This window comes from Dermatophagoides pteronyssinus, unplaced genomic scaffold (genome assembly GCF_027571235.1).
Source record: "Dermatophagoides pteronyssinus isolate colony J.1.1.1.1 unplaced genomic scaffold, Derpt_VIB-CSIC_2022.12 sq0034, whole genome shotgun sequence".
NCBI lineage: Eukaryota > Metazoa > Arthropoda > Arachnida > Sarcoptiformes > Pyroglyphidae > Dermatophagoides > Dermatophagoides pteronyssinus.
Window position 1 is genome coordinate 67,061 of NW_027461558.1, and position 25,051 is coordinate 92,111.

The 25,051-nt window shown below is 32.3% G+C and overlaps 1 protein-coding gene across 2 annotated transcripts in view; it reads left to right on the forward strand.

Moving 5' to 3' along the window:
* Sema2a (Semaphorin 2a) overlaps nt 1-25,051 on the forward strand; it is a 62,018-nt gene that overhangs the window by 1,637 nt on the left and 35,330 nt on the right. Inside the window, exon 2 of one of the 2 annotated variants that reach the window (XM_075823686.1) lies at nt 6,643-7,126. In XM_075823686.1, the coding sequence (XP_075679801.1) occupies nt 6,823-7,126 (304 nt within the window). In that variant the 5' untranslated portion in view covers nt 6,643-6,822. Of the gene's footprint in view, nt 1-6,642; nt 7,127-17,654; nt 19,186-25,051 lie in introns of those variants that run through there. The other variant, XM_027339627.2, reaches the window with a different exon arrangement.

Genomic DNA, 25,051 nt, shown 5'->3' on the forward strand with positions numbered 1-25,051 from the left:
GATAAAATGCATTGAATTGATGTTAAGTTTCAGGTTCCAGAATCTTGAAACTTGAAATGATTTTGTTCTCCTGTTTTTGTTTTGTTTTGTTCCACTCAATCACTTTGTTGTTGTTGTTAATGTTTCGATTCAAACAACAAGAAAAATTGATTCATTCGACAGGGAAATGGGAAATTCGGAATTGCTTTTTTCCTGTGTTGTCCAGTTCGATGATGATCTAACTGAAACGATTTCTATTTTGAAAGTATCATTCATTGTTGTTGTTGTGGAAGAAGATTCTTTCGACTGGAATAAAAGGATCATCATCATTTTTTTGTTACTTTTTTTCCTGTGCTGTGTGTGTGTCGCTTCACTTCATCCTGGGTCCACCAAGATCAGTTGTTGATGATGAGATTCGTTAATTTTTTTAGTTTTTTTTGAACATAAAGGATATTCGAAATGAAAGAAACTTGAATTCTTAAAAAAACTTTAATTTAAACTCAGTGAATTGATTTTGAAGAGAGAAACGAAAAAGGAAACGCGAAAAAAGAAAAGGTTTCTTTTTTTGTTCGTTAGTGAATTTGGCCGGTGAAGAAAGAGAGAGAAATGGAGAAAAAGGCACTCGAGAATTAAAATTGGAAAATTTCTTTCACAAAACCAAATCACACAAATCATAGCACACTTGAACAACAAAGCATATTGAATTGAATGAATGAAAATGAAACCCATCGTCGGGATCATTGCGTGATCAAATTCAATTCTTTCAACTTAAAAAGAAAATTATCAAATTCCAAATGACAAAACAAACAACATCACTAAGATTGGGAAATTCCAGGAAATTTGCATTGCAATCCAATCGAATTGGAAAATTTCCCAAATTGATTAACGATTATTATGAATCATATATGAATTTCAAATTTACCATTCTCTTTCACGTAATTGGGGTGGAACTTTTTTCAGAAAAATTACTTTGAATGATAATATCACCAATGAATGATCATGATGATCACTAAATTCATTTCAACCTCAAGTTGATTGAATTCAAAATGAAATGACTTTATTCTTCATTGGTTCAGCCCATTCTGATGAAATATTGAGTTTTCAATCAATCGACCATTATCGTTGATTTGTTCTTCTTTTCTGATTTTCATTGCACAAATTAGGTGTATCCTTTCACTGTGCTCTTGGTGGGTTCTTCCTACCAAAGTTTGCATTTCAATCACACAACCCAGTCAATGAAATTAAACCACATCATTTTTGAAAAAAGAAAGGAAAATAACTTTTTGTTTGTAACCCGAAAGCAGCATCATTTTCAAATCAGATTTTTGTTAAGTAAAACCAGAGACTAGAAAGAGAATCAATAATTCAAATGAGGAACACATTAATTTTACTCATTTTGCTTCACTTTTCGGTTTCCGTTTTCACTGTTTTCATTCATTCGTGTTCGTTCATCATGTCGGTGTATAAATCATCATTTTTTATTCAAATAATAATTTGTGAAATGAACATCCAACTAAACAAAAAATGTTTCTGGAAAATTTCCTGCTTTTTATATCAAATCAAATGAATGCTGTGCAGATATGAAAATTACCAGAGTTTTTCGCTTTGTTTTGTGTGAAAAATTTTTCACAAAGCGAGAAACAATAGACAAAATCTGATTAAATGGGTGAACGCCGCTATCTATGGACATTTTAGCATTTGCCAATGGGCAATTTCTGTTTATGTTTCTGTAATTTTTCATTGCTTTTAAAAAAATGAAATAAAATGGCTCCCGGTATGGCGTGGGAGGTGCATAGATTCTGCCAGTTAGAAACAAAAAGGCCATTTATTTTAATTTACTCACAAAGTCAGCAAGCCAGAAAATGATTCGATTTTGTTTCATCGCTTTTGGTCTAATTTGAGATTCACTCATTCACACTGAATATGCGATTAATCGATTCAAGCTTCGTTTGTGAATTCTTTAATTCACACCACACACACATTTTTCCGAATGTTTTAATTGTATACAATCAAAGAGAGAGAAAGAAAAGGAGAAACTAATTGTAAATGATTCATTATCACATTAAACATTCCCATTATTAGTATTAATAGCAATATAAATTGTTCATGTTGATGTCATGATCATCATCATCATTATAACAATAATATGAATATGACACACACACTGATAGAGACAGAAATCATTATTAATTGAAAATGGATTTCTTTTTTACCAGAATTCAAACCAGTTCCTTCTTTGTTTTGTGAAACTAGAAAAGCAATGTTGTCACGATTCTCATTCGGCAATATGACAAATTGCTCATCGAATTCTGTGTGCCGGGTCGTTAAAATCATCACACTATTATGGCACTCTGGCTCGTTCGTTCGCTTGTCTTGTTTTCAATCAATCCATCATCATCATATTGCCAATCTTTATATTCGTTATTTGTTCGAAATATATTCCATTATTGTTTTCAGTGTACACTCCAAACAACCAAATAACAAACATCCAATTCTCATCGAATCCAAATCAGGTACTTGAAATTTTTTCGCGAGATCAATTCGCAGATTCACGCAATTTTGATTTATTTGACTGGAAAAGTCATAAAGTTTATTTATTATCATTAGCAGATTCTTATCGCAGCACACTGGACATCCATCCGGATGAGTGGAATGTGTGTAAAAAGTTTCGCTCGGAAAAATTTCCGATATGCCAACTCTTTTCCATTATAAATGAGATTCATTTCCTTTTTCACCTCCAAATCATTATTATGATGTACTATTTTTTTAATTAATATCATCATCATTTTTGCAACAACAACTTTTTTTGGAAAACAACAAAAAAGCCGATTTTTCGGATTAACTTTGGGCAACAAAAATAAAAAATTACATATGTGAATGTTACCAGGAAATCTTGTTTCCATTTCCAAAAATGACGTTGATAAAGTGAAAAACAACAACCAACCCAAACTGAACAAAAAACATTATGGTCCACTATGGTTTTTTTGACGGCATCCAAAAAAAAGAAAAGTTCCAGAAACAAAGATGAGATAAGAAAAATTGCCTGTCTGGCACTGTATCTCTGTGCTTGAATTAAAATCTAAAATTTTTTTCTTGTTATTTCACCACAATCATATCATTCATTGGCCATTTTTCGGTGGTTGTTAGGTCAGTTATATAATTAGTTTTTTGTCGAAATAGTTGTATAGGTGTTTGTGTGTGTCGTGGAAATAGCTGAATGTCAAAAAAATGACATCTCTGTCTCCAAATGGTTTTCAAACAGATCGACAATGCAAAAATCGCAACCAATCGAAAAAATGTTTGACAAGCTGAATGAATAAAAATCAAATGGCTTCGGGCCAAATTGCAATGCTTGTTATATTCAGAAATGAATAGATTTTTTTGGTTGAACAAAACTCTCATGAGATGCGTGTGTGGTTCCCGATAACTCTTGATTCTCTTTCTGTCTTGAATATACACCTTTTGTCATATTCAAACAACAACAACAAAACATCAAGCGAAAAACATTCGGCGAAAGAAAAAAAGTTTTTTTCGCCGAATGTTTGATTTAGTTTAGTAATGATCATCATTGAATGAACAAAAAAACAACAACATCTGAACATCAATTCTGAAACTGAAAATAATGAGCTGTCTTTTTCATTCAACTTTTTGCATAGAAAGGAAAACATGCCGAAAAATATTTGTTTACCATTTTCCATTCAATTCATTATATATGATTGTTACCTGTGGTTTTTTTGTGTTTTGCATTTTGTTGGAGCTAATTCCAATTGCATTCTCATATTGATTCATTGACAATTTGTTTGTTTGTTTGGCATGGATGGAATTTCGAAAAGATAATAATCATTCGACAAACAACAAATAAACAACAAACATGGCTGAATAGAATTCTACTATGCTAATTCACTTGGGTCTGGATTCTTGATCCTCATTCAATTCATTCTTTCATTCATTTTTTGATCCAAGTGAACACACAGTCTTTATACAGGCGAAAATTGTTGCAATGATGATTCTCCTGTGGTGATTTTCCTTCTTGTTTTCTTTAGCCATGTTATGTAAAAGTGATAAATGTTGTTGGCAGAGTTTTTTGAATAAAAAACAGCCAAATCGAAACCTTGAATAGAGTGTTTGGGAAAGTTTTCCATTTTCTTTTTCAAAAAATTGAAAATGATGGGCTATGAATGATTTAATATACAATTGGGATTCTTCTCGATTCTGGCAAACAAACAAGGACAACATGCAAACAACAATCGTCATTGATTAGCATATGTTAGTCATCAATTTTCGACCTTTTCCATCTGAATCATCATTACCATAAAAGCTATGGCACTTTATTCAAATTCACAATTCACCCTATTTTTGATTAAGTTTTTAATATTGCTAGGTTTTTTCAACTTTTCATCATCATAATGTCAACACACAGACAGAGTGCATTGTTAGGATCACCAACCATTCTTTTGGTTCAAAATCTTCGGATGAACCATAAGAAAAAGAAAGGAAATCTTTTATGAATATGATTTGTAATTGTAATGAAAACTTTTTATTATTATTATCTATGTTCGGTCCAGAGACAAAAAACTGAAAATCAAAATAAAAACTGACATTTTTGACAGTTAGGTATTTGATTCTCCGAATGTAATTCATTCTCGGAAATCAAATGGGCCATTTTATAGTCAATTTGAATTAATCAGTCATCATCATCATCATTTTAGTGAATGTCACAAATCATTCACGACAATGGAACAAATTCAATCTTGCTTAACTGCTTTTTGTTGTAAATGTCAACTCTTTTTTGGGCAGCGGGCAATAACCAATAATAAAAATCGAATCAAGTAATTCAAACAATAGTGGCGGCATATAAGGAAATGGGAGCCAAGAAAAAATCGTTGCTCCAATTTCTTTGGATCACTTGAGTAATCACAAGGGCAAAAGAGGAATTAGTTGACTAAAGCCAGCATTAGCGAATGGCATATTGACTTTGGCAAAGTTTAACTTGAAGAAATCAAACGAAAAGAAAAACAATCTTCGATTCGATTCTGTTTGTATATGTGATTTGTTGTTGCTGATGTTGATATTGATTGCTTTTCGTCGATCTCACACACGGAGAAAAAGAAACAATTTTCATTGTTTTTTGATCATCATTCTTTCATTTTTGCATTGTTCTCGATTGCTGGTGAAGTGGAAAAACTTTTTTTTGTTTTGTTTATAATTATTATTATCACCAAGTTTTATTATTCAACCAACAACCAAACTGGCGATGAATTTTGATTCTGATTTTCCGATTCACCAGACTGATTCCAGAATCATTATTGTTTTGGCCATTTTCGGAATGCGATTAACAAATGAAACAAATGAATGAATAATGGCCATCTCTCTTTTCATAATGGACCATATTTACAATCGATCAATGATGACCTGGACCTAGCAGCTAAAGTTAATTCAGAATGGCATTATTAATTACGCTGATGATGAGTGAATTGTTTCACCTTTTGCCTGATTTGATGTGATATGATGGCATTTTGGTTGGTTGGTTTTGATTTTTCAGCACCAACAACAACAACAACAATATATTTCATGCATCTTGCAAATCTAATCTGGATGCTGTTGTTATTTAGTGATGATAGCTTTTCTATTATGTATGATAATACTTATAATGTATGTTATGTAATTATAATAGATTTTCTCCTCGCTCACTGAGTAACAAACAAATTTCTTTGTTTTGAGGATTTTCTTTCCAAAAAAAACAAAGATTCTTTCTTTTTCATTTTCCAAAAAATAAAACATTCCATTATTTTTTTGGTAAACTTCTTATTATTCGGTTATTATGATGATGATTATGACTTTTTATCATCATCATTATTATTACTAGTTTGTTTGTCTGTTGGATTTTGTTGTTGTTTGGAACAAATAAGATTGAAAATCGATTTATTATGAAACGATGAACGATGATGATGAAATGATTGAATCCTACCCAAAAACAACAACGACCTCGTCGTTATTTCAATCAGGGGCCTCAGAGAAAGATGATTGGAATTTCCATTTTCATTTTGCATCGTGCTTTTCGCATCCCCAATAGAAAAAAATTGAAAAGAAAATCCGTTATATTCAATCGTGAGGGAGATTCATTTTTTTCGAGAAAAAAACAATGCGAAAAAATTTGAAGAAAATCCTTGAAAACATCCATTCATTCATCCATGATAGAGAAATATTATTAAATTATTAAATTCTTGTTGTACTTTTTAGTTTTTTCTTCAATGAACCAAAAGAAAGTTTTTTTAAGAAAAGAAAAGGCTACATTTTTTCCGTTGTTAAGTGCGGTTTTTCTGCTCGGTTGATATTTTTGCTTGGTGGATGTTTCGGTTGATTGAGAAAAACAATAACTAGCGAAAAAACATAGTTGATAGACACAATCAGTGTGTTTATGGATGATGAACAATTCAACCCGAAACCAAAAAAATTTGAATAAAAACGATTTGCTGCCCAAATTCTTCTTCTCAATCGAGTTTGGATAGAGAAATGAAAACGAAAGTTTTTTGGGCAAATCCGATTCATTCATAAACATGATTTGTAAATAGAAAAATTATGGAAAATCTATAGATAAAACTGAATTTATTTACCATTTTTTTCACTAATGCTTATCATTTTTTCTATATTTCTTTTCACTAGTATCTATTTCGTAAAGATTTACGCAAACAAATCCACAAACGACAACGGCTTAGTTGAATTTAGTGTTTAACGAAATGCAATGTTTTTCGCTTTTGGAAAATTTGGCCAAAAATGAATCGAGAAGAATCTAAATAGGTGTTTAATGTGATAATGATCCGGATTGTGCAATCAAATGAATGAATGATGGCCATCATAATAATGAAAAAGATATTGTTGTTGCAAGTAAATGTCATCATCATATCAACATTTTTCACATTTTTCATAGTTTATGTCAACACCTATTCCGATGGGAACAAACATATTGACACTGGTGGTGGTGGTGGTGACTCCAAAATCCCATCCAACCATCACCACCAACAATTTCCTCATGACAATGACGCCGACGATAATGAACAAAACTTTTCCAAATCAAAATATCAGCCATCAAATCAAAGAATCTCGTATCGACAATCAAATTCAAATTCTACCATTCTAACGACAAAAGGTAAGTTTTCTTTTCTTTTCAATTTCTTTTTCTCTCTCTTTCCGAAACGAAATTCATTCTTTTCAACAAAAAAAATGTTAACTTTTTTCTTTCTTTGACTGGAATGATATTTCTCTTCAATCACAGTCTTAGTTCCTTTGAACAAAGTATTTGTGATGATGATAATGTGACAAAAGTTATTTACATTTGAATTCCCATTCGCACATTGCATCACATCAGCAGCACACTGTGTGTCTGATATTATGTTTTGTTTAGAATTGAATCGAATTTTTTTTTGTTTGCAATCTTTTTCGAAACTCGACGTGAATTTTATTTTTTTCTTAAAAAATTCAAATTTGAATTTCAATTGATCACATGTGATGGTAGTGTTTGTCGATGTTATTTGTTCTTGGCCACATTTTTTGATTGAGCCGAGTAAGCGAAATGTATGTCTATGTTGTTGGTTGGTTTATCATCAAATCTGGAATCTAATTAGACTTGTCACCAATTCATATTTCTGTTTTTGGTGATGTTTGCTGTTCTGGGAATTTCATTTCTTTTCATTCATATTCCATGGGATCCATATGGAATAAGCAATGCACTGACCGAATTTCCTTTTTTCTCATTCATTTCATTTCATTTTTATCTGGAAATTTTTCCCGAAAATCATATTTTTTGGATATGAGATTATAAATGAGTTATTTTTTGCTCTATTACTATCTCCATAATCAACAGAGAGAAGAATTTTTTCTCTCATTCAAATCGATCATTTCACCTAAAAAACTCTCCATCAAACAGAAGCAAGCAAGCAAATCCATTCATTTTTTTCTCGTTTGCTTTACAACTAATTATGGAACCATGGTTTAATGGGAAAATACATAGACAGGCTTTATCTCTTTTATGAAATGAATTCGTGTAAATAATAATAATAATAATTTCTTTTCATTTTCTTTCCTTGGTCAATGATGATGATGATGATATCGTCGGCCATTATTTTTTTCGAGATGCTGCTACTATAGTAGCGATTTAGCCCTAATGATAATGATAATGATAATGATGATGATCATAATAAACGCCGTGGTAATAAATAAATAAGACACTATCTTCATCATCAGAGTTTTTTTGTTGAAGTAATCATGATATTAGTATTTGAAGTGAACAAGACAATTCAAATAATTTTTTTTGCTAAAAATATTGACATTGTTCCAATCATATAATCAATATATCTATCGGATATTAACTTGAAAAAACAGAGAAATATATTTGTTCGCTTAAGTTTGGCTTTGAATAAAAGTGAATTATGAAGTCATATATAGTCATCAACCTAACCTCACACAACTATGAATCAGAGGCATAGTCATGGTCATCAACCTAACCTCACACAACTATGAATCACAGGCATAGTCATGGTCATCAACCTAACCTAAGTGAACTATGAATCATAGTCATAGTCATAGTCATCAACCTAACCTCACTGAACTATGAATCACAGGCATAGTCATGGTCATCAACCTAACCTCACTCAACTATGAATGATAGTTGTATATGACATTGGCAATTTTTTCATTTTTTCTATCAAATAAAATATATTCATCAAATGAAATGAAAGAGGAGCGATCATGTTTGTTGAAAAATAATTACATAATGGCCAATCATATATTTTCAAAATGTTAGTTTCGATTTAATTGTATCTATTTTCACAATTGCAACAATCAAAAGAACTCTTTTCTCTTCCCTTCTCTTTCATTCCGAATAATAATCCGTCAATTCGATTCAACCACCAAATGCAATGACAACATTTGTCGTTTATTAATTTTTGATTCAACATTTTCAATTTCATAAATGGATGTTGTTCGCTCCTCGATGGTCACATAATGATTACATAATGACAGTTGTTTCTTTTGGGCTGTAAAAACAACCGAAAAGAAAGAGAACAACATTTTGTAACCCGAAATTGGGTGATGGGCAGAAAATAATAATAATCAAATTTCCTTTCAAATGTTGATCAACGGTCCACAAAGCCGAGAACCAAGAGCAGAAATAGTTTCAAATTTCATTGAGCGAAAGAGAGTGATACGTGCTAGTTATATTGAATCAAGTTTTTTCTTTCCAAAAACACAGACATGTTTTCCATTTATCTATCTGATGTGTGTGTGACATGTTGCTGAATGGCATACCTTGAATCATCATCATAATAAGCTTATATCGATAAAAAACACCGCAAAATCAAATGATAGTGATGATGATGATGATGATGACAAGCCAGATGTGTCAAATATAACATGAAACGAATAATAAAAAACTAACAAAAAAAGAATGTCAACTTTGGTGATAACCAAACAAAGCAGAAAACAAATTCTGTGTGTGTGTGTGTGACATCTTGGCCATGTTTTAGTTTGTTGGAAACTCTGAAATCCAATTTTTGACGCTTGTCTAATGTGAATGAATTGATCGCAGGGTTTTCAATAAAGTTGTCATTTATTATCAATGATCTAGAAAGTGTTTGGCAATATGGCCACCATCATCATCATCAAATAATAATAAATTAATGATGGCCATTTGTATATTGACATTTGCATATGGCTGGTGTTAATATCATATATGACGCCCGAACATTCTTATTATCGATGATGATGATGAAAAGCCTATTAGCACTCTACCATTCACCATCCACGCAGATCGATTCGGGTTTAATTAGGAAAATGCTGCTCTGATCGGTGATGGCGCCCGAAAATTCACACTATACTTTTATCGAAATCAGCTTTTTTCATTTTCATTCACTAAGCCGGATTCATTGGAAAAAGCAGCACACAGCTTTAGTCCGAACTTTTCTCTTACTGTTTCACTTAAGGCATATTTTATTATATTCTTCTTAGACCAGAAGGCCTTAAGGCCTTGCACAAATATTTAATACGGAGTGAGAATCATTAATTAGGTGCAAAGACTGAACTGAACACAGCATAAATAAATTTCATTAATAGGGGTTTCACACTAGCAGCAATGTGAGTGAAATATTTCAAATGCAATATTTCAGTCCATACGGCTGAAATGTAGTGAAATATTGCATTTGAAATATTTCATTCACATTGCTGCTAGTGTGAAACCCCTATAAAAGAAAAGTGTCAAAAGTCTTTGTTAATTTCTCATTCATTCGATTCTTTCGATCGCGATCATGATTTTGCCTAGGATTCTTTGGCAGACCTTTTATTCAAGGGAAAAGTTTTTCGAATGTGTGATGCAGGAATGCTGCTGCTGCACAGGAATGTCATTCGTGTGATGAACATGAACTTTTTTTTGTTTTCACGTTTCACTCACTCTCTCTTGCGAACGATTTAAGAATTTTAAAAAAAGCGAATTTTATTTGAACGTTCATTCCACGAATTGATGACATATGGAATTTTTTTCGCTGTTTATTTGCTCGATTCCAATGAACAACCTTACTACAGGCGTTCGGATGATTTAGCAATGAATTTTCCATTTTTTTCTTCAAATTCGGGAAAAACTGAAACTGTCCAACGACCAAACTGAGTTAGTGAACAAAAATCTAATATAGATTACATATGGACCCCGTCATCAGTGTGTAAACAGTGCAAGAGTAGATTAATATCCCATTATTATGGCCATTCATTTTTGGTGGAGTTTGGTTGGATGTTTTTGTTTTGTTTAGTTTTTGTTTACCCTATTCTTGTTGAATTTCTATAGTGAAATTAATGTCAACATCGTGATCTCAATCATAATATACTTGGCTATTGTTTTTGCAATTTTCGAAAAACAAAAAAAAATCGAAGCCGAAAAAAATTATCGATTTTTCTTGTCGATTTCGATCAATCTTTTTTCCACACTTTTCCTGATAAATTTTAGACGCTCGACGATAGATGGCAGCCTTAATTCAAATTCTTTGAATTTTCTTGTTTTGGTAACTTGTCATCGATTTGGTTGTGAATAATAATGACCAAACACGAAAACTTTTAGCAAGAAAAAGAGAAATGGATTGATCAACTACGTTGTAGTCCAAGGATGATGACGATGATAAATGTTAGGACCAATGTCAAACTTGGTTTGTTTGAAACGATTTTTTTCTTGGTTTCAATGATTTACTCGTTTAAACACACAAATCGAATACGAACCAAATATGTCAAATGATCCGAATGAATGAAATGAGAATATTCAGTTTTTTTCAGCCAACGAAAAAAAACTTTTTTTGAACCAACAAAAAAAGTAACTGCATTGAATCAAATGAGAAATGAATGAAGTGAATTTTGATGATTGATGATTCTCTACGACGATGACGACGACGGCTACAAACAAAATCGATAAATTCAATGATAAATGAACAAAACCTTCACAGCATTTGGGTTGTTTGACAAAATAAAGAAAATTTGTTTTTCACAGAAACAGAAAAATTATGCAAATCAATTCAATTCGATTCAAACATTGAATCAGAGATTAATTCCTGAATGAATGAAACACGTTTGTGTTTGTATAACTTTTCAATATTGACTAATTGATTGGAATAAGGTACCATGTTTTTTCTGCACCAATTTCAAATGCAAATTTTCACACCAGTCTAATCAACCTGACCGAATCACTTGATTTTTTTGGTGAAATTAACCTGACCGTTTCTCAGTGATTCAACAAATGTATCCTTTTGAAAAAATTTAAATTTTTTCCACGATTCATCACTGCCACCACCAGCATATTATTAATTAAGTTAATTAATTAAGGTTTTTCTTCCCATCATCATGATTGAATTTCGTTTTGGAAATTCTCACTTTTCTGACTTGAATGTGAATGCATAATATCCAACTTTATTTTCTTATCATCAAAGAGAAAAGAAAAATTATCCGCTTGTTTTTCGCTTTGTGTTAAGGTTTTTTCTCATTTGACATTGGAGTGATGTTTCTCCTTCTTCGTCGGTTGTTGACAATAGGTTGCTGCTGCTGCTTGATTGATTGCTTGTTCGACGGCGTAACAACACAGACCGACACAGTCAGTCACAACAAACAAACATAACAGTAGCAGTGAGAACCATCTTCATTCTTGATCTTTGATTTATGCACCTAAGGGTTAGTTAACTTGATTTTCCGAAAAAATGATCTTGATTCAGTTTACCTATTGCGATGGTGAAGGCTGTTTTCGTTTAATTAAACTGCTTCGATTCACGATTTTTAGTCTCAAGTTTTTTTTAATTAAATGAAGCGAATTAATTTCAATTCCGACACCCATCATCATCAAACATTTTCGTTCATTCATCATGTCTCGATTGTCAATGATCTTTTTTGCCTGGCATAAAATAATCCAAAGTCACTTTGGAAAATTTTATTTTTGGTACCAAGAAACAAAACTTCTTTTTTGCTGGATAAATTATTTGAATTGAGAACATGTTTTGGGTGAATTTCCGTTTCAGATTCATCTTGACAAATCGTTTACAGTGAAAGAAACTTGTTTGTTTAAGCTAGTTTTACAACAACTAAAATATAAATTTTATAAAATGTAAAATATATTCAAATTCGATTCAAATCGTACACACTTTTTTCAAGTTCTGCATGTTCAAATGAATAAATGTCGCTAAAAAAGTTTAGTTGGAAAGTGAATTTTGTGTCTTGTTACATTAATGCAAACACAGAGAGAATCGAACTAGACTCTTTGGAACATGACTATTTTCATTTCAATCATCATCATTATCGTTTTCTATTCTCTCTTTCTTTCTCTCAATACGTTTTTCAGCATTGTTTGAACCCCGACCGACCGAACAAAAATCTTATTTGAAAAGATCCTTTTGCTTGGTGTTCTGACTTGCCTAACAATTTTACAATAATGACGATGACTGCCTTACTAGCAGAGTACTGTCTACCGAAGAATTGTCTCGACTCTTTGATCAGTTCGACGGTGGATGTGTGTATTAGGGATGAGGAATCCTGCTAGAGGCGCTATCCAAAATATATGGATGATTGTCGTTCACTTACTTACTTACCCTGTGTTCAATGACAATGTTTTTTGAACTGATTTTGCTTTTTTGTCTGTATCAACAAACAACAACAGAAAAAGAAAAAACTTTTCGTTTAGCAGAATCACTGAATGCCTCTCTTATCATTCTGATTGTGATGTCTATTTTATCACAAGTATCATCATCCTTACATAATGTGTATTTGTTTTGTTTGGAAATACTTTTGCAAACTTTTTTTGTTAAAAATCTTCTTTCTAGCCAGACTTCAAAATCATTTTTTCGATATTTTCGCCCAATAATGTTTGTGCGTGCTTTTTGGCAATTTTTCCGAGTCCGCTGAATGTAAAGCAAAACAGAAAACAAGAAAAACTAAACCTGGTTCATGTTTAGCGGCAGCGGTTAATTGGAAAAAAAAGAATTTCATTATTCGTTGTATATTAATCAACAAACAAATCGCTTACACGTGCAACTTTTTTTCGTTACAAACAAAACACACACCTATCGATTTGAGGCCATATTGCAATGACAAAGTTTTAACAAATTTTTGCTGACGTTTTCGGAACTAACTTGGCTGTTTTGGATTTTTCGGGCTCCATTTAGCCAAAATAGAATTGGCAAAAAAGTTTGATGATGATTGTAAAGTTGTTCGGCGTGTTAAAATGAAAGTTTTTTTCATTGAAATTCAACTTGCTCAAAATTTCCAATTTTCCGATTTAATGGCCGTGGTTGGTTTAACTGTTGGTGATGTTGAGAATTTCGAATCGGAATTAATTCAATTTAAGGTTGATACACCAAAAGTGTGCAAAAGAAATTGGTTTTCAACAGGGAAAATTTGATTGGAATTGAAATTTTTTCAAGAATTTAAATCTATCAATTGGTTTGTCAATCTATTCTAACAAGCTAATCAAACACAAATGTCAAGATAGATTTTTGTCTCTTTTTGTCATTCATTTTATTCTAATTATAGTTTTCCCTCTTTGATTTTGCTTAACCAAGAATAATCGACCTGTTTATTATTGTTGTTGGTCGAAATTGATCTGTAAAGTGATTTTTCATCATCAGAGGGATCATCATCATTTACAATGATGGAACATCAGAAATCGAAAAGTTTCGCTATTCGATTGTTATGACTTTTCATCAGTCCATTATGATCATCATCGTTTGGAGCAGGCTTTTTATCCATTTTCCATATGGAGCTAACTTGTTCCAAAACATTTCTTCAGCCAAACATTCAGGTTATTGTTTTGTTGTTTCGGGGTGCGTACAGAAAAAAGTTTTTCAAACAAACAAACATTATAAATGGACTAGGCCATTTAAATCATCAAATTGAATGTTGTTTGAGAAATCAATTGTATTTTGACCATGTAATTGCTGTGTTGTGTTGGATTCATTTATTTTCAACGAAACAAAAACATTGATTGAAATCAATCAATATTTTGGTTGTTAATGAAATAAACAAAAAACTTTTTTGTTCCATGATCAAGATGGTGATGTTTGATGAATGAATGAGGATGGTCAGAATTAATTGACAGTGTTGTTCGAATGTGTGATGATAATGATCGAAATTTTCGTTTTTTATAGGCAAGTTTTTCCCCAGAATTTCTCCATAATTTTGGCAGCCATATGACCAAGAAAAATAATAAAATATTATGTAATGACAATGATAAGAAAGGTAGTGGTAGGCGTATTGCGCCCTTGAACATTCAACCATTATTTATTTAATTATTAAAAACAGAATGAAGGAAAATAAGAAGAAAAAGATATCGAAAATTTTGCTAATAAAGATTATATGATGAAGAAGAAGATCAGTCATAATGATAAAATTTGATGATGATGATCAAGCTGGCTTGAATTTCTCAATGTCATAAAATTACAATCATTACCATGCGATTTGTTCAGCCGTTTTTTCTCTTCGAATACAAAACGATAAATAAATTCAAATCTTAAAAACATCTTTTCCTCGGTTATCTGATCAAAGCAAAAAAATTATCGTTTTGACCTTTTTTGGGCGATTAGATTTTCGCCGAAAGAGGACTCCACTTTACCTGATTTTTGTGAAAAAAAATATTTAATTGGCTTCTGCAATATTCACTTCATTCCTTTCATATTAATTGCATTGAAAATTGAAAAAAATTAATTTTTCTTTTTTATCAATTTAGATATGAAATTGGTGCGGTGTTGTTATCTTTGAATTTGTTTTCAACTTTCCACTTTTGATCTTTTCTTTTTTTTGTCGGCATCACCTTGAGCTTGATGGTGGTGATGATGATGATGGAAGAAATGCTGAAATTCGAGATGTGTCCAGGTAACATAATAATGATGATGATGATAATGATTGGTCATTTCCGTTCTTTTCTCTTTTTCAAAATCATCATCATCATTTTTGGTTTTTTTGTATGGATAAAAAACGAGATGTCACCGCATTTTTGCTTTGCTTCGAAATGAATGACATTTTCCAGTGAATGATTAAAAAAGTCTGAAATTTACAAAGAAATTGGAATCAATTTTGTAGATGTTTTATCAAATCGGATTGGTCAATGTGATTTTCATTCGACGATAAGTTTGTTTGGTTTTTTCGCTGGAAACAACATTGTTTTATGGCAAATATTAGTAGGATTGGTAATCGGTGTTATCGATGTCAATAAATCGTTCGTCTAGAGCGAATCTTTGAGAAAAACTAGAATAGCAAACATCAATGCTGATCATAATCATGGATGATGATGACGACTGACCAATAACAATAAATTAGCTGGCATTCAATGATAAGCCAACCAAACAAATCAAAATGTTTTCGGTGGCTTATCGTCGTTATCGTTTTTAAAAAGATTTGTCCTTGTTTGTTGTTGATAACGAAGCGAATGAAAATGAAGGAAAGAAATCTATGGATCCATCATGATCACTAATTGGTATGGTTACAATCAAAAAAAAACAAAAAAAAACAAACACTAAATGTCATCGGCTTTTTCTCAATGTTTATTTGCTTGGTTCGGGTGAGAAATAGAAATAAATCCTCATGTTTGGCCAGTGATGTAATCATCATTTTTATTTGTTGCTCAAATTCTTCGGGGATGCAAAAAAATCAAATCAGTCAGGGATGCAAATGAAAATGAAGATCGTTGACATTCGCATAATACCTAACTTCAGTAAATTGGTAAAATGAGTCATTTTAGGCTGGTGTTAATTCAAAATTTGAAAAAAAACTAAAATTTCCAAATTCATAATCACAATGGATATGACTGAATGGGGTTTCCATTTTTTCATTCATTCATTTCAACTTCTGGGTAGAAAATTGATGCCTTTTGTTGGATTGACTTTTCAAAATGCGTTTTTTGTTGTTGTCCCAAATGGGACAAAGGTTTTTCCTAACTTATTCGAGCTTAGTTGTTGTTGTTTGTCATTTCACCGCCAAAGAATGTTTTGACTGGTTAATTTTTTTTTCGTTTTGGCAAATTTCATTTCCATTTCGGGCGGGTGTCGTTCACAAGCCTGTCAAGTGCACCATATTGTTTGGTTCATCATGATGATGATGATGTGAATGAGAATAGTAAGAATGGTGGTGATGCAAAAAGATGCAAAATCCAATAAACAATTGCCTGGCCTTGACAGGACTCGTTATTCTTGTTGACACCAGAGTTTGGGAAACAAAAACGGAAATGGAAAATGAGCAACCGATTTGATTTATTCATTCAAATCGAATATAAAGAAAAAAAGAATCGTCATTGTTTAATGCAACATTTTCGTTTGTTTGATGCTGGAATCAATGATCCGTTGATGAACTTGGTTTGTTTGGCGAGAAAATCCAACAAAAAAGGGACCCTTAATGGTCGCTTCGATCAAAACATTGTTACCAAAAAATGTTCTGATGACCCAATCGCGCAGAAATGTATCAATGATGATTACAGATAAAGATAAAAAGACAAAATGAAAAGCAGGAATTTACCAAAAATGACACGCGACACGCGAAAAAAAAAGATTCAAACATTTCATAATGATGATGATCGTAATGCAATCGATGGATGACGACCTTCAATTCTGAAAAAACTGGCTGAAAAACATGCAATACAATATGGTTTTTGGTTCGATATTTATCATCTTCGGTTCGTTTGTTTTGAATCGCGAAAATCCAAGTGGGTTTTTTGTTTTTGGTCCATCATCGGTCCATTGGATCCCGACCAAAAACACATGCATACATTTTCCACATTTTTACATTACATTTTCGATTTTGCCATTCTCGACAATCACAACAATGTGTGGCTTTTTTTCGGGTCCCGGTTCGATGCACCTGAATAAAAGACTATGTGGTCCCGGGTTTTGTTTTTTAACACACATCCAATCCATTATTGATGATCATCGTGATCGGATCGAATACCAAACTGCATTCGATTATGGTTCAAATAGTAGTAGCATTCAATTCTGATGGGATCTATTTGCTGAGAGGAGGAGGATACATACTCTCATTGGATACTTGTTCATTTCCACTATGCTACTACTATTTCAAAAATCGACTGTCGATTGGAATGCTTTGTTGTTGAATGAACTACTACCTTTTACATATTCGAAAATGGTTTCTGTTCTTCCGAGATTCAGACCACACCATCGCACACACACAAATCATTCGGATTTTTACGTTGTTTAGATGAACATCGCTGTGCGCATTGTGTTTGGAAAAAAAGCGCCCAAAACAACAACACGATACAAAGGAAACTCCTATTCTGACAACAACCGGGTTGAATCAACCAAACTTGAGTTTGAATTTCCTTTTCCTTTTTTTGCTCATCTTTTTGTGTGATTCATTGATTCGTTCTTCCAACTTCCAAGAGAAAATTGATTGGTAAAATCAATCGATCTATCTGTGTTTTGTGTGATGATTTGTTTACTCTACAGGTGGTTGTCCATATGGATTTCTCTCTGAAAAAAAGATTCTCAACAAATCCATAAAGTCATAAGATTTGTGCAGTGTATTTTTGGTTTGTTTGTTTGTTTGATCAACATGATCGTTCATGCTCTCTTCTTTCTCAGACCTGTCAATCAAATATCAAATGAAATCAGAAGAAACAAAAATTTAGTTGAAATCATCCAACGAAACATCTGCATCATGATTGAAATACTCGATTTGATTATTGCAGAGAACAAATATTGTTGGTAACAATCGAACATTGATCTGATCTGATCGATTGATTGGTCGGTGGTGGCATTTTATTCGCCAATTGGAAAAAACAATTTTCACTTGAAAGTTTTTGTTTGTTTGATTTGATTTCTCCAAAAATTTTCAACAACGATGGAAACAATTCAACGATCGTAGGCTGTAAAAGAAATTATTTATTTTGTTGCTGGAATTTGGAAAATTTTCAACAAAAGCCATTTTTGACCATGTTTCGTTTGTCAATGTAGATCATCGTCATAACGATCAACAAGTCAACAAAATCCAACAACATATAGTGTGTCTTGTGTGTGTGTCATTTTCGATTTGTTTCACCGATTTCGAAATCATTTTTCTGCATCTTTTGGCTTCATTTCGATTGTTCCAAATCATCATTTCTTTTGCAGTGAAAATCAGTGTATGTTTTGCATCGGATTGTTTTGGAAAAGATCAATTTTGTGTCATTTTGTGTGCCGTTAGTCAGTGTTTATGTGTGTGTGGGCATTTTAGGGCATCATTCGATGATAATTGATTGTGAAATGATCGATAATAATGGTAAAAAAATGACAACAATGGCAACCAACAAACTTCAAATCGATGATGACGATAATGGTGATGTTCGGCTGTTCCATCAAATGATAATCGATACGCCAACGACGACAAATGTTTTATTCAATTATCATTCGGTAAATTCGGATGGATGTCACCGCAGACATCGATCACAATTACCATTATCTTCCTCTTCACTGAATGAATGTTCACAACATGGAAACATGATGGCAAAATATAGCCATCAATTAATCAGTTGGATAATAAAGTGTTCATTGCAATGTTTCTTGTTGATAATGATAATGACTATTATCACTACGGTTCAAGCATCACGAAGACATTGGTCATCACAACAACAATCGTCGTCCATGATGGCTTTATCGTCATCATCATCACCAAATGGACATTATAACGGGGAAAGTCATTCATTACGACATCATCGAGGTATGTGTTCATAATCATCATCTATTTTCACTATTTCCACTCAACAACAACATCCAAACATTCCAAAAACACAAAGTGAACATCATTCGCTCTTTGTTTGAAACAAAAAACATATCATTCATTTTGGATTGTTCATGTTCATTCATTCGATTCATCATTGATAGAAAACCATATTGTTTTTCGATTCATAAGCAGCAGCGGCGGTGGTCCTTGTTTTGATATTGGTCCCTGCGGACTCTGAACACTAACGATCCATTTTCTCTCACTCAGTTTTTTGTGTTTCAAAAAATTTTGAAACTTTTTTTCTTCTTTTACTGATTATGAACTGAGCACAGAAGGGTCTCTCAATTCAATTCATTGATCGAATGAAAATGAATGTCTCCATTCGATTTATTCATTCATTTTTTAGGTCAAAAAGTTTGCTTGATTAACTTTCGATTGAAAGTTGTTGTTGATGACTCTATTCAACATTTTTTTGAAGAGAGAGAGTATTGGTTACCATTAACATAATACACTGCCATTATCACTGATATTGTGTTTCACTCATATAACATGAAAAAACATTAGCCAAATTCATTCATTGGTTGTAGCTGAAAAATGATTGTCACTTTTCCCTTAATTTTTCATTAACCTTTAGATTCATTAGGCTTTCAAGCCATTTCCGAGTGCGGGTCATCCTACTTGAATGGAATTTTTGTCATTGCAATCAAACAATGATGTGATTAATCGAAAAAATTATGTTGCCTGTCCGGATTGTAATTTGATCGTCTTTAACCATCCTCCTTATTACACAGATGATGATGAACATGATTGAAAAATTTTTCATTTCTGGTTGTTGGTTGGGTAAATGTTTGCTTGTTTGTTTTGTTTGCTCTGGTATTTTGTTTGTCCAAGTGATTTGTTCTCTTTGGAACACCAACACAGTTGGAAATTCTTTTTTCAAAAACCCAGAGACAATAAAACCCGAAAATGAAAAAAATATCGATCAAGAAAAGAAATGAAAAAACCAGAGAAAATTTCCCATCTTTTGTTCACACAATTGCTGGTCAAATTTCTTCAAAGGAAAAAGGATCCATCCGTCTTGGAACGAATGTTTGTTTTGCTTTGAATGAAATTCAAGCCCACAACCACCAATCTGTCGTTGTTGTTGGATTTGTTTTGTTTTGATTTTCAAACATTGAAATTTCTCATTCGAAGGAAAAATTCAATGTCGACAATTCACACAATGCTTGTTTGCGCTGCACGATACTCCACATATGATTTTTCAATTGAATTAGGCTTCTTCATCATCATCATTGATGATGATCGTTAGTTCGGTTCGGTTTGGCCGAAAAAAATGTATCGACTTTTTGCCTAATCAATAGCGTGGGGCCATTTGTTTGTTTGTTTCAAACACACACAGCATTTGTGACCTGGCCACCTTTCAACTTTTTTGTTCATTAAAAAAGTGAATAAGAATTGTGAAGAAAAAACAGAAAAGAAAGAAACGTCTTGACATATCGACGAAGAACGTGAAGATGAAAGTCAATTCGTTTTCCTCTCTGTCTATCTTTGTATGATGTATGCATGTTTGCAAAGAAAAAAAGTTTGACGTCTTTATTATTTTCTGGTTGTTGTTGTTTGTTTCGAAATGTGTGTAATGGTGGCTGGCTACTTGACTCGAAATTCAGTTCAGTTTAGTTTCGTTCTGCAAATGTTTTCAGCTAGCCAGGTAGATAGTTAAAAAGTTAGGTTGTTTTGCTGGTTTTTTTTCGATCGAAATGAACGACCAGTTGGTCGATCGGTTCACAAAGATGAAAAAAACATGAATTTTTCATCTTTGAATGAATACTGCTGCTGCTGTTGTTGATAATGATGATCATTCAATTCAATTCGAATGATGATCATCATTATTGGCAAACATACACACCTTGAAGTTCCTTCTTTCTTTGAATTGAATTAAGGATATCAAATTTTTTGGTTCCAAACAAATTGAAATATCAAAATACCTTGCTTGTTTTCTCCCTCCAATAATGTGTTATTGGAATTTTTTCATTGGACAGATTTTCTTTTTTTGCAAATGAATTTTTCATTATTCAAATTCAATTTCGATTTCTTATGAGATTTATAATCTCTTTTTTCTTCTCTCATTCTCCTACCGATCATGTTTTTTGTCAATTTGCAAATAGATCCGAATAAAATAAACGGATTAATTTTCTATTGAATGGTTTTTCAAAAAAAAATAGGTAAGAAATACACCTGAGAATAGCCTGAAATAGAGAAAAAACGATCCGACCCATGACCCTGGATATTTGTTGTCGTCGTCGTACTGGGGTTTTGGGTCAAATGACAAATTGATTATTCATATGAAACACACATTGAATGAATGAAAATGGATTATAAATAAGTTTCATAGGTTTGTTAGCATGATGATTCTTTTCATTAATAGTAATCATTATACATTACATGCTACAAATTGGGGTACATGATTCAAACCAGAATGAAAAGGAAAAAGATTATTACGGCTTTTTTAAACACTGTCAGGTTATTATAAATTTTTTTTGTTCAGAAAATGATGATGAAAAATTACAACTTTTTTCACTCTATTCACTCTATTCATTTGTTATTTTGATACATTTGCCAAACGTTTTTTGTCGTTGTTGCAGTCCATGATTGGATGAATGAATCATGGTTGAAGCTAAATTCTCTTTGAAATGAATGACGACTGACTGAATGAATGAATGAATGAATGAAACTTATAAATATTCCTGACATGAATATTCTCTGTCTTTAATGAACGATAATGATGATAGTGATGATGATGCCAGAATTTGCTTCCTCAGAATTCAACAGCTAGAATTCCGTTTTTTTTGGTGTGTATGTGCTTTGAATCTCTAATCAAATCAAATGAAATGATGATGATAATGATGGTTTGTGTGGTTTATGTGACAGTGTCAATATCCGAACGAAACAAGAATTGACACGTGTTTGTTTATCGAATTTCATTCTGATTCAATGGAATCCTGTTTTGTCAGTTAGCATCATCATTTTCTATTTAATGAAGCAAAAATGACGACAAAATAATTAGCCGAAAAGACCACAACCAAAACTAAACAATAATAACGGCATGGAGAAATTAATAGATAAAGGTCGTAAATTTTCCGTCGTCAATTTTTCTTTTGTCAACCGGCTTCACAACAAACATTAACATGGCACAATTCATAATGATTATGATTGCCGGTTACCAATTAGATTCGATCGAACCGAACCGAATATCAAAATATGAAATCAAATAGCAGGAAAAAACAATAAAAACATTCAAACATTCATTACATTTACATTCATAAAACATCCAGCCATGGTAACCCGAATTGCGATAAGCAAAATGAAATTGTTTTTGCTCTATTGCAATTGTGCAATTTGTTTTTTGCTTTGTTTTTGTTTTTGCATCCGTTCATTATATTGGTCTTTTTATCATTTCATTTCGTCTATTGTTCTAGATAGTTTTGGTTTGTGTGTTGATTACATAATTGCTTTGCTTCATTTCATTCGTCTCTATGGATGCTTTCTGTGTCTATGGCCAGTTCACTTCGGTTATCATTGCAGATATTGAGAAAGAATGTGGAAATTTTTCATCGAAATGCGAAATGCAAAAGAGTCACCCCAATGTTGATAGTAGCCACAAAACAAAAAATAATGATTATTTGCAATTATAATCATCATCATGATTATAATGATTGCCTATAATTCAAGAAAAATCTTCTATTAATAGATAGAGAGGATAATCGATATCGATTGATGATGATGATTATTCAAGTAGTCAAAGAAAAAAGGTAATTTGATTGGTTACTCAACCAAACAAACAAATAAATAAACCAAGACCAATCTCTCAGCACCCATTCGATGATAATGATGCTGAAGATCGACAACATCAGCTAACCAACTAGCAATCATGTGCTACCTGTCTGATGTTTGAAATTTGAATCAAACATTTATCATCACTCATCATCGTCAATGGCTTGGGAGTTTTTAAACAAAAAGTTTCCACCAATCTTGACCAATGTTGAGTTCAACGAATGAATATCACGATCTTTACAATGATGATATGTCAATCGAATTTTGTTACATCCAACCAATAGATCACCTTTTCGATTGATTTTCAATTGGAAAAATGAAATGAAAATGGCATATGGCAAATTAGCCAGCCAATGAATGAATCTCATTAAGTCAGTCAATCAATTGAATTTTTGCTCAACAAATTCCGATTTAATGATGACTGACTTGACTTGACTTGGATTGCAATTGACTGATGTTCTGTGCAGTAAACTCTCACACACACAGAGTGACAGCATTAGACTATGGATATCCAACTGTGGCTTGGCAATATCGCCAATAGAGTCGTGGATGAAATGAATGAATGAAAAAGTTTGATCGGATCGAGAAAATAAAAACCCAAGAGAATAATGATGATGATGATCATTTGTTTATATAATAAAGTCCATGTGTTCAATGTCGATCTACATTAACTATGATGATAATGATGATTCTACGATGGTAAACGATTATCTTTCCTTGTCATGTCATGTTACTCAGCACACAATATATACATTGTCTATAAATGTTTTTAGGCAGCAAAACAAAGAGACAAAACATTCAGAGAAACAACGAAAAACTTTTTTTCGTTAACCAATTTCCCACATTTTGATAATTCTTGTTTGTTTGTTGAAAATGTATGTTTATGTTGTTTCTTCTTTCTCCCCAACTGAATGTGACTTGACTGACAATTTTTTTCGGGTTTGTTTTGTGTGTATAGGGTAACAAATGTAAATTAATGATATTATTCAAAGATGATGATGATAATCATCATTGTGTGTGTTTGGTTATCAGTGAATAAGCTGCAAAAAATCAAACTCCCAAACACAGGCTTAAGATTGCGGTTTTTTTCCTATGTTTTTCACATTTGTGAATCTGAACGGTGTGCAATATACCTTCATGGTGATTATGATTAAATCCAATTATCGATCGATCGACGTTGATTGCTTGCTCGTAACACGAATGACAATATTGGATTTTTACGCTTTTTTTGTTTTGTTTGCTTAATCCGAATAGTAAATATCTATTTTGCATTATTCTAAATCGACCAAATCAAACAAAATATGTATGTTGTTTTGTGATTGTGTATGATTCATGTTTGCCTGTTAATAATCATTTTATCTTTGCCATAACAACAACACTGAAAAAAATCATTGAATCTGAATGAATAATAACAAAACTTTTTGGAACGAAAAGCATCTCTGTTTCAATTGTGATGATATGATTTTTCATCATCATCAATTGAATTATAATCTTCATTTTATCTTTACAGATACAATATGCTCACCATTTGATGATAATGATGATGATCATCATACGCTAATGATGTGAGATTTATTCCTCTTTCAAAACAAAACAAAATCATTTTGATTTATTGCCCTTCGTTTGGATCGATGACTGCTGCTGCTTTCCATAAGCTTATCTATGTTGGATTTTTTTTCGATTTTGGATCGCTTTGTTTCTCGCATAAACACAGTACGCGCGTTTATCATCGATTCCGAATATTCCACAATAATATTCTCCCAGTCTATACACAGCAAATATATTGAGTGCTTAAATAAAATCGATCGATCGATTTTGAAAGTTTAAATAGAATTATAAATTCTTATCACACAAGTATATTTTAGCCTAAGCAGCATTAGCAACCAAAAAAAATCTGTCCAATATGGTAAACGAATGCTGCGTGTTTTTTCCGGATTTCACCATCCACCAACAATAACAACATCATTGATTCGGCCTGAGAAGGGAATATATTTTAAACCCCTATTCATAATGATAATCTAGTCTGGCTGTG